General features: G+C 35.1%; 1 protein-coding gene across 4 annotated transcripts in view; it reads left to right on the top strand.

Annotated features, from left to right (window-relative positions):
* Positions 1-12,048, top strand: part of sgce (sarcoglycan, epsilon) — a 38,086-nt gene that overhangs the window by 6,363 nt on the left and 19,675 nt on the right. For all 4 annotated transcript variants that reach the window (XM_056479804.1, XM_056479802.1, XM_056479803.1 and 1 more), the window contains 5 exons: positions 3,935-4,057; positions 4,837-4,994; positions 6,245-6,317; positions 6,963-7,161; positions 11,811-11,973. In XM_056479804.1, coding sequence (XP_056335779.1) covers positions 3,935-4,057; positions 4,837-4,994; positions 6,245-6,317; positions 6,963-7,161; positions 11,811-11,973 — 716 coding nt within the window. The remainder of the gene's footprint in view (positions 1-3,934; positions 4,058-4,836; positions 4,995-6,244; positions 6,318-6,962; positions 7,162-11,810; positions 11,974-12,048) is intronic.

Here is a 12,048-nt window from a genome sequence, read left to right as displayed (position 1 = left end):
GACATGGAAAATGTGCAGAGCTGGTGGTCCTCCAGGAACGTGGTTTGGAAACACAAGTCTATAGTACTGATGTCTGTGTGCTGAATGATTGTTATCCATCTTGTGATGATAATATGATGATCAATACATCAATACAACATTGTTTTCTGCAATGATATAGGACAAAAGTCAGATTCCTGAAATTAAAAATGATATAAATAAATAAAATGTAACATTAACTGATGAAACTTTAATAACAGTCCTGTTGTGGACTCACTTGTATATGTTTTTGCTGTTGCCATCTGTTTGCACTAATTCAGCTTCTTTTTAAAGCAGTCAGGTTTCGTAGCTGAATTAGAGCAGGGAAACTACATTACCTATGGCTCTGCATGGAAATATCCACCAATTAGAGTCAGAGTGAGCACAGCGCAGCTACACATATATTTAGTTCCACCCAGTTTGATTTGTTTGTTGATGTTTCAAAGGATTGCTTTATTTTTACATGCTCGTATTCATGTCAGCTCTCTTGTGTAATCCATTTCTGTGTTTAATCTGAACTTCCAGATGTGCTCACTCTCAGTTTAAACCATTACTATCAGCTTAAAGGGAAAGTTCTCCCAAAAATGAACATTCTGTCATCATTTACTGTACTCACCCTTTTCTGGATTCATACCATTTTGAGTTTGAGTTTTTTTCTACACAAAAGGGGATATATAATAGTAAAAATAAAATGTTGTAACTATTGACTTTCATAATATTTGTTTTTCCTACTATGGAAGTCAATGGTTACAGGTTTCCAATATTATTTAATACATCTCCTTTTGTGCTCAACAGAACAAACAAAAATAAAAATATATTCAGTTGAAGTCAAAATTATTAGTCCTCCTGTGAATTTTATTTCTAAAGTCATATTTAATGGAGCAATGAAATTTTAACAGTATTTCCAGTAATATGTTTTCTTATGGAGAAAGTCTTATTTGTTTTATTTTGGCTAGGATAAAAGCAGTTTTAACTTTTAAAAAAATGTTTTATAAGCCCCCTTAAGCGATATTTGTTTTTAATTGTCTGCAGAACAAACCACTGTTATGTTGCGGTCACACTATAGTTTAAGCATGTGAAATTCTGTCCTACTGCACTACAAAAAGGGGCCGGATTAAACAAGATGATTAGACATTTAAAAAGAGAGGGATTGGTCCATATAATACATTTCTGTACAGACAGGTCATGTTTTGAACATGTTTTGATTGGTCTCACACTGCCATGTGATGCGATTTCGCAGGTCACAGTTCATCAGTCTTGAACCTTCCGACACAGCGAAACTTGTCGAATGAGCTTGCGTTTCTGGGCTGTCGCATTCGCATCTGTATGAATGGAAGACTATGGGGTAAAAAGTGCAGTGTGACCACGGCTTTATACGATGACTTGCCTGATTACCCAAACTTGTCTAGTTAACCTAATTAACCTAGTTAAGCCTTTAGATGTCACTTCAAGCTGAATACTAGTATCTTGAAAAATATCTAGTAAAATATTATGTACTGTCATGATGGCAACGATAAAAGAAATCAGTTATTAGAAATGAGTTATTAAAACTATTATGTTTATAAATGTGTGAAAGATCTAAACAGAAATTGGGGGGAAAATATACATATATATATACTTGTTCCATATGCAGTTGAAGTCAGAATTATTAGCCCTCCATAAATATATAATTTAGGAGGGCTAATAATTCTGACTTCCACTGTATATGGAACTAGAAAAGGGTGAGTAAATGATGACAGAATTTTCATATTTGGTGATCTATCCCTTTAATGTGTTTGAGCGATGCACAGCCCCCATGTGAACACATTGTGTCTCAGGGAGCTGTTTTGTTTTTGAAAGTGTAAAGAGATCTGGCATTCGTGTAGTGCATTGCTGCAGTATATATCTCGTATTGCAGCACACTCTCCTGTGGAGATAAAAAAAAAACAATCATCTCTCCTGTATCTAATATAAGCTGCTGAAGAAAAAGAAAACACACAACATCTTCTGCCTACAATTTATATTTGAATGGTGTGTATGTGTTGCACCGGAGAAAGGGGTTTGATGTGCAGAGAATAGGATGGTGTGTGTGTGAGATGCATTGAACGTGCAGCATTTTGAGATTGTGACTCACTATACTACCGTCCACCAGCCAATGAGTGGCCCAAGACACATTCTCCCACTCGCTCACATAACACATTCTCACACACTCCCACACTGATGGTTTTTAGCCGAAAGAAACACACCCATGTTATATAAATGCATTAAAAATAAATACAAGTTCAGATGGACAGAGTATTGGAAATAGAGATAAGAATGCAAAGATAAGCTGTAAGATTTTGTTCACAACACAGTTTTCAAGTAAAACTTTCATGCGTTTTCCCAGCAGGGAAGGGGGACTTAAAATATGAACTTTTGGAAACGCATGTTTTAACATGCATGTGTTTTCACTGTCATTCACTCAAAAATGGACCTTTGCTGCTCGTTCTACTTAAATAAAATGGGCAAAATCAACACAATTCTTGAGCTTTTTTTGGGATGACTGAATTGTTTTATGTTCATTGAACTTTTAAAAAAACAATTAAGTGAAATTAATCAATTTGTGTTGGGACAACATGAAGTAATTGTGTGGAACCCAGCATTTTACATAGTGTTTGTTGAGGTTTTTGGAAAATAATGTGACATCATGCATTGTAAAAAAGTTCCTAGTTGCCTCAAATTGAACTTATGAGTCATTTTACCTTAAAGGGCACCTATTTTACCCCTTTTACAAGATGTAAGATAAGCCTTTGGGGTCTCCAGAATGTGTCTGTAGAGGTTTCAGCTCAAAATACCCATCAGATTATTTATTATAACCTCCAAAATCTGTCCATTTTGGTGTCTGAGTACAGTGTAGTTGTTTTCTGTGCCTTTAAATGCAAATGAGCTGCTTCTCCCTGCCCATCGTTTTTATGTGAGTATCTGCTTTTCCTGCGTTACATCAGATAAACAGCAGTCAGTGATAGACAGACACGGATGAAGCTGAAATACAGCTCATTAGTCAAAAATACCAAGTCAGTTTATTTCATGTATTTGTGGTGAAGTTTATTCAAGCCTTTCTGAAACGATGAGTCTCACACAAATGCCGTTTGCAGTACACAAACACACACACACACACACACACACACATATATTAGCGTTCACTGACACCATGCGGCCATGGTGATTATAGCAGTTAAGAATTACATAGCGATTTTACTCTATTACAAACATGCTCTGTTTTAAAAACTTTTAAAACTTTTAAAACTTATAAAAATCACAGAGATTTGTAACATGTTTTAATTCCAATTTATTTGCAAAATAATGTTCTGTAGACATGTGTATACGTGTTATTATAGAAACATGGCACATGTCGATCAATTCGGTGGGTGGGGAAAACCGCACTCCTACAGCACATTGAGGTGGGCCTCAAAATCATTGGGATTTGGGTCCTATTTTAATGTCAAGAAATTATATTTTATATCACTTCAATATGACTGTGGACACACACCATACCCACACACAGTTTTGTCCAAACAGGTTACAAAAGATGATTTTCATCATAGGTGCCCTTTAATTTACAAGAAACTGACTTAAAACAGCTTGCACAAATTTAAAAAATGATTAACTTAATACCATAAAAACACTTCCTGATAATATAATTTTTTAGAGTTTTCACAAGTTTGTTTAGTGTATGTGCATATGTAAAATTTTTTTAAATTACAATTAGCATTGTAAATGCCTGTTGTAAATATATCTGGCAGGATTTTTTAAAATAAAGAAATAAATTGTTGGTATACTGGATGTCATTGTAGCCTTAATTATTGTCTGCACAGAAATTGTAGTTAGGGAATTCGGTCAGCTATTTTACATACATTGCTGTAAATAACGCTTTTGTCTTTTTTTCTATCCACATCAGTGGTCACCATCCTCTCTAAGTCGCACGCGGACCGCAACGTTTATCCTTCTGCCGGAGTGCTTTTTGTACATGTGCTTGAGAGGGAATACTTTAAAGGAGAGTTCCCACCATATCCAAAAGCAGGTATTTTTTCTCCTTCTTTAAGAATATATCCATACAGAAAAAATGTTTAACTAATGTTTATACAGGTGAAGTCAAAATCATTAGCCCTCCTGTGAAATTGTAATTATTTTAAACAATTTATATTTTAAGTGATTAACAGAGATAAGATTTTGTTCAACATATTTTTAAACAATAGTTTTCATAAATAATTTCTAATAACTAATTTATTTTGTCTTTGCCATGATATTAATATTTTTTATATATTTAATATAATGTTTTCATAATATTTTTCAAGTTATTTTGCAAAATACTAGCATTGAGGTTAAAGTGCAATTTAAAGACTTATAGTGTAAGTCTAAAACTATAGGACAATTATTAGTATAACTAGATTTTTAGGTTAATTAGCCAAGTTGGGATAACTGGTCAAGTTGTTGTTTTGGGCTGTAGACGATTGAATTACTTAAGGGGGCTAATAATATTGGCAATAAAATTGTTTAAAAAAAAATTAAACTGCTTTTATTCCAGCCAAACTAAAAGAAATAAGAAAAAATATTATAGCAAATACTGTAATTTTTTCCTTGGTCTGTTAAACATAACTTGGGAAATACTTAAAAAATAATACTCATTTCACAGAAGGGTTAATAATTTTGACTGTACATTTCTTTGACTCACCTCACCTGCTTGTTTGTAATGTACTGCATGTTATTTTTATACCATATTAATGTATAGTACATGTTAGGGGCTGACAGCCTGTATCTTTAAAAAAAAAAACTGAAGTAAAGACCTATTTTTTATTTCAGGTGATACGAGTAATGACCCCATCACATTTAACACTAACCTCAGAGGTTATCCAGACAGGCCTGGATGGCTGCGATACATTCAAAGAACATCACACAGTGATGGAGTCCTGTACGGCTCACCGACCGCTGATCATGTGGGCAAACCGACCATCATTGAGGTGTGTTTTTTAGTATAAACAACTGATCTTATGTACTCTACTTTTTTAAAGTTAGATGATAGTAAGGTTTTTCTTGAAAAGAAAGAAAATTCTGTCATAATTGGTTTATGTCATTTTAAATGCAAAAGAGAAATGTTTAATCTTTAGGACATATCATGAAAATATTTGTATCAAATTTGAGAGATATTTGTCACTTCATTAGAAGTCTGTTCACCCAAAACTCAAAATGTTTGTAAAGAGATGAAAAATTAAATCCACATGAAATGAGCGGGTTAATTGGTGTCCCCCAAAGGGCTTTTCTCACATATAAACATAATCAGCTTACATATTTAATTAATGTGTTTATATTTTAGTCAGAAAGTTCAAGCATGCTTGCTTTACACTCAAGAACCAGTGAGGTTTATTTATATCATGCAGAAAATGTGGCATTTCTGTGTGGAGCATGTATGTCCCCCCATGTTGGCGTGGGTTTCTTTCAGGTGCTTCGGTTTCCCGCACAGTCCAAACACATGCGCTATAGGTGAATTGAATAAACTAAATTGGCCGCAGTATATGAGTGTGACAGTGTATGGGTGTTTCCCAGTATTGGGTTCTGGCTGGAAGGGCATCCACTGCGTAAAACATGCTGGAATAGTTGGCGGTTCATTCCGCTGTGGTAACCCCTGATATATAAGAGACTAAGCTAAAGGAAAATTAATGAATGATTGAATAAAAAGTCAAAATGGAGCATGTTTGTTACATGAAGTGATTGATTATGATTAATTGATGTAAAACAAATGATTAAGGAGTTATAGTTTTAAGTCTTCAGGTTTTGCATTTCATCATGTATATTTTCATTTTTGTTCCAAAGATAAACAGAAGCTTTAAAGGTTTTGAACAACATGAGTGTGATTAAACAATGTCGGAATGTTGCTTTTGTGGCGAATAACAGCTTTAATACTTTAGGAAACTTAACCAACCCCAAAATTTTGAGTATTTTATTAAAAATCATCAAGTTTTAAATCAATTTTTTTTTTGCTTGGAAAATAGAAGGTAACAGTCAGGGTAAAGTTGAATTTGTATGCATGAAAATGCTTAGCTCCTCTTTGTGTATTGTTCAGGCTTTAGATTCATGAAAGGATTTGGCTTTGTTATTCTTCTTTACCCCTGAGAAAGTGTATGTGTTTGCATCTGGTTCTGACATTCTCTGCATGGTATGAATGTAAAGCTGCCCTGAGCCGGGCTTAAACTTTCCCTCTTGCATGTTGCAGATTACCGCATATAATAAACGAACTTTTGAAACTGCCAGGCACAACTTGGTCATAAACATCATGTCTACAGAAGGTGAGAGTTTTGCTTTAACAAATCGTATTATAACATGCAGCTATATGCTCAAAGAAAGACTCTGTTGTTTAACTGCAAATCTTAATCCAACAGTGTGGAAAGCATGCATTTGTGATATTTCACGTTCATTAATCTACCAGCCAGACTTGGGAGTTAATTAAGAAACACTTTTGGAAAAGCTGGCAGATTATAGTATGCTTGTACAAACTACTTATATAAAATGAGCTGAAACAACACAATTCTGGAGATCATTTTGGGGAAACTTAATTGTTTTATGTTCAATCTACTTACATTTTTATGTGAACTTAATCGATTTGTGTTGAGACATGAATGAATTATGTGGAACCCTGCATCTTTCAAAGTGTGATTCAGCATATTCTCCAAAGCAAAATGTACACAAATATTTGTTGTCTCAATTACAGGATGATCTGCTTTGCGTTTGCATTATATGTTCTGAAATCTGTGTTTGGCTTTAATCTGAGCTACTGTTTGAGTACAGATGTGACCTCTCTGACGCAGTTCACCATCTGCCATCTCATCCATAAAGAGACGCTTTAAAATGACTGCCAACATATTACCCAACTGCTGTGTAACCTAGTTTGGGTTACTTCTAATTCGTGTGTTTGCTCTCTTGCTCTCTGGCAGAGTTCCCCCTGCCATATCAGGCTGAGTTCTTCATCAAGAACATGAATGTTGAGGAGATGTTGGCCAGCGAGGTGCTGGGAGATTTTCTGGGTGCTGTCAAGAACGTGTGGCAGCCGGAGAGACTCAATGCCATCAACATCACTTCAGCGCTGGACCGGGGCGGACGAGTGCCGTTACCCATCAATGACCTGAAAGAGGGGTGAGACCTAAATATAGACTGACATTTATTTAGAGTCCTCATGAACTGGAAGATGTGACAGGTTTTTTTTTTCAGATTGTAGCGCAGTTCCTAGAGAAACTGAATATTGTATGAGAAAACACTGGGCGGGCCTGTTTTTTTCTACTGCAAGCTAATTGGATGTAATGAAATAGGCATTTCATTCAGAAAGATCGGGAAAAAGTTTTGGGGAGAGTTATTACAACCTAACAGACTCCTCCTCCTCACCATTTCTGTTTGATGTCATAACACTGACATATGGAGGGGCGTGGTTAAGTATGTTAGCCACACCCAATACCTCAGACAGATGTAATCGAAGAACTTAACTGAAAACAAACAGGAAGTGCATTTTCAGATTCCAGTGAAAGATTAGAAGGGCAAAACAATTTTCTTATTGACGTGCACAGATGAATTGTTCACCTGCAATGTGAGCTAGCAAAATCAATATAGTTAGTTTTGATTTTATTTGCACTTTAAAAGTTGCTAGTGGTGTGCAAAATTTATTTTTTACAATAATATTATAAATGTTGTTTTAAAGTTGACATAAAACGGAAGTTAATAATGAGCTTTTTTCTGCTATTGGGATATACATTCACTTAAAATGCTTCTGAAATGAGGAAAAAATGTAGGCTGGTTCATGAGTTTGTTCTTTGGGAACTGATTGGATTGTTGAAAGACCGTTGCTAAAAAAACGAAGGAAGACTGATGAATGGATGAAGGCAGAGCAGAAACAAGACATAGCCTGATAGCCCCGCCCTAAAGAACTGATAGCCCCGCCCTAAACGAATTTCATATTACCAGGAAGTAAAGAAAGTCATTTGGATGGGTTTATGAGGGCAAATGAATTTTTACAAAATAATGAAGTGCACTGATACATAGTTTATAACCATATCTACTAAATACATATTAATAATAAGAAGAGCAAATTTTGATTTCATGGCGACTTTAACAACATGTGAGATGACATCAATCATGCCATCCACTTTGTAAAAACCAAACCAAACAAATCTTGATCATTGACTGCTTTTGAAGTCTACTAGAATGCTGTCAAAATACAGTTAAGTAATATAATAACAGAATAAATACCGTATTCTCGGATATCAGATCACAAATGTGATATTGATTTTACATTCAGTTCAAGAAGTTCATATTAAGTGTTACATTTTAGACACAATATGGGCTGTTTCATTTTTCATATCTATCTATCTATCTGTCTATCTATCTATCTATCTATCTATCTATCTATCTATCTATCTATCTATCTATCTATCTATCTATCTATCTATCTATCTATCTATCTATCTATCTATCTATCTATCTATCTATCTATCTATCTATCTATCCATCCATCCATCCATCCATCCATCCATCCATCCATCCATCCATCCATCCATCCCTCCCTCCCTCCCTCCCTCCCTCCCTCCATCCATCCATCCATCCATCCATCATCTAGTGCAATATGATTTGTGGTGCATTCACAAGTTAACCATTGTATTGTCTTATTGAGTCCTTGTAACATGAAGTGTTTAAAGTGGGTGGTGCATATACAGTAGAGAGGATTCATGACAGACCTAAACCAACCATTGTATCATCACAAACACACTCGATTGTCAATATAATAATCTCAAATATAAATATACATATAATTTTTTCTTTAACAAAACCCATACTAAGAATATTAACTAAATATTAACATATTACTAAATACCATTAACATTATATAAACAACTCTTGGTTGATTCCAACTTGATATTTGCTTTTATTCCTTAATATTTAGCCATTAAAATCAGTGTTTTGATGTTCATGTTTTAGATGAGCAAAGTTCAAAGATCAAATCTCTAATTTTCATAATTAGATCCTTTTAATAGATCAAGACATTAATATTAGTATAATAATAATAATAATAATAATAATACTAATAATAATAATAATAATTATTATTATTATTATTGTAGTTATTATTGTGGGGCGTCATGGCGGCGCAGTATGTAGCATAATCACCTCACAGCAAGAAGGTCGCTGGTTCAAGCCTCGACTGGGTCAGTTGCCATTTCTGTGTGGAGTTTGCAAGTTCTCCCTGTGTTGGCGTGAGGTTTCCACCGGGTGATCTGGTTTCCCCTACAGTCCAAAGACATGAACTATAGGTGAATTGTATAAGCTAAATTGGTCGTAGTGTAAGTGTGTGAATGCAAGAGTGTACGGGTTTTTCCCAGTGTTGGGTTGCGGCTGGAAGGGCATCCGCTGCATAGAACATATGCTGGATAAGTTGGCGGTTCATTACGCTCTGGCGACCCCTGATTAATAAAGGGACTAAGCCGAAAAGAAAATGAATGAATGAATGAATGAATGAATTATTAATGCCTGACAAACTATACTTTGTACAGATTTCATTTTGCTTTGGTAAGTATTTTATTATCTTACATGAAGTAAATTATTTTATTATGCAGCAGATATTATAGCCTGCAATTTTGGCCTTTTTAATTGACCGTTCTCCTTCTGTAGTCAATATGCTTGCTAATTTCCAAAAATATCACAAAACATACCTCAATATCAGAGTCGCAGCAGAGTAACTTCCGACTAATCTCTGTTATCAGGGTATCTGCTGGGCCTTAAAAATCCTTAAAATGTCTTAAATTTCAAAAACAACATTTTAGGGCTTAAAAAATCTTAAAATCACTGAAATATTGAGTTGTAGGTCTTAAATAATTTCAAACAGGTCTTAATTTTCCTATGTCCATGTAAAGCTACCCAATCAGGCCAACACCCATTTAATCCCAAACATTCCATCTCAATAAAGGTTTTACCAAAAGTTTATTTATTAACATTATTTACCAATACGGTTTGTATCTTCCTTACAACAACATATGTTTTTAATTTTGTATGTTTTACAGTTTTTCTAAGTCACTTTGGTGCATTTCTCACAACACTATTTACATTTGCACAACAGTTAATGCATCAAAACAATGAGTGCAAACTGCAAAACCTAGTTGATAACCTGCAAAAGCGTGTCACTTGCTCAAAGTGGATAGCTCATTCCTCAAAAGCAAGTATTGATGTCAATGAAAGAGTCAGTGTCATCAAGATGAAAAGTCCTGCCACCATTGTTTATGAACATGATTGTCAAATGCTTTGTCATGTTTTCATTATGACAGTTTACTCTGTACATTTATTCCAATGCAAAAAAGGTCAGATTTTGGTGACACATCCTGAAAATGCTCAATACAGCACTATATACTATTTTCACAGCCATTTGAAAACTACAGTAAAGTTAGACATTACTGTATTTAGTGAGGTGTCTGAGAACAAGACACTGAATATGTGTGTTTCACATTTTTACTGCACATGCTCTTTGCTATTCTAATCTATTCACAGCATTGTGCAAAAGAATTAATACACCCTTATTTACAACAAACATAAACTTCCTTTGTGTAGAGCTGTGCACAACTGTAAACAATAGTGCAGTACATATTGGAACTGAACCTACAACATACATATAGGTCTGTAAATCATTCATCACATTTTCAGAAGACATTTTCAGGAAAAAAAAGATTAAAAAAATGTACTTGACAGATTTTGACAACTAGTTCAACATTTTTAATGACTCAAGTAATGAAATGAGGACTATTAGTTTTATATGAATGACTATTCAGCATTCACAGGTTTAGTTCATTTTGACTAACATGACATAAGCAAATGATGATGTTATAAAACAGCAGAGAGTTGTATGAAAGCAATTGATGCATGTTCAAAAGCATCTGCAATTTGTTGGAAGGAATGAGAAACTGCTACTATGATGTGCACAAATGACTAATCGCTTTGAGAAATGCATTAACTGTGGTGCAAAGGTAAATAGTGATGTGAGAAATGCACTAAAGCCACTGAGAAAAACTGTAATTAAGCCATTAGAAAAAATACTTAGTGTTTAGCCTTGTATATATCAGTTTAATAATTTAATTCATAATGGTCCTAAAAACTGGAAACCTGTGTTATGCAAAGATAAACATTTGGTTTTTGATAATAACTATGACTTGATTTAGGAGCTGAACAATTTGCGATATTATTTTGATTTATCTGAGAGAACATCGTGTCTCAGAAGGCAGAAGAGCAGTGCATTTTGGGATGTGCTGATTTTTATGTAACGGCAGAGGCTTCTCTACCGCGTTCACATTTCTTTAGAGGAATTCCCTCATGCGTTGGCATAAGTTGTTCATCAAATATTCATGCCCCCTTTCAGGAGATAAAATCTTCCACATGAAGGCGTTTTAGAAGGACTCAGTCAGTGCAGAAAGCACATTCATCTCGGCTGACAGAATGTCTACTGTATAAATTATCTGTCGAGTGCTATTGTTGTAAAAGCCCACTGTTATCGCATTTGATCATGTGATATGCAAATCAACTTTTCTCACAATTTGCTTCATGCCTTCTGTCAAGTCAAAAGCCTGAGTAAACGTTTTAAATATTATTTTACAAATATCTAAATTTATGCGGCATGGTGGCTCAGTGGTTAGCTCTGTCACCTCACAGCAAAAAGGTCGCTGGTTCGAGTCTTGGCTGGGCCAGTTGGCATTTCTGTTTGCATGTTCTTGTGCATAAATGCTTGTCTTTGATGAATCCTCTGTTGTTGTTGTTAGTGTGTATGTGATGGTGGGAGCAGACGTGCAGTTCTCGTCGTGTCTTCGGGAGGTGGAGACGCCGCAGAACCAGCTGAGATGCAGTCAGGAGATGGAGCCCGTCATCAGCTGCGATAAAAAGTTCAGGTCGCAGTTTAACATCGATTGGTGCAAGATCTCTCTGGTAAGCAGCAGATTTACAGCTGCAGTCTGTGTCGTATGGTGGGATTGTTTGTCCATCAGGTCATCAGACATTCCA

The sequence above is a fragment of the Danio aesculapii genome, chromosome 19 (genome assembly GCF_903798145.1).
Source record: "Danio aesculapii chromosome 19, fDanAes4.1, whole genome shotgun sequence".
In the NCBI taxonomy this organism is placed as follows: domain Eukaryota; kingdom Metazoa; phylum Chordata; class Actinopteri; order Cypriniformes; family Danionidae; genus Danio; species Danio aesculapii.
This window is presented reverse-complemented; position numbering and strand designations above follow the sequence as displayed.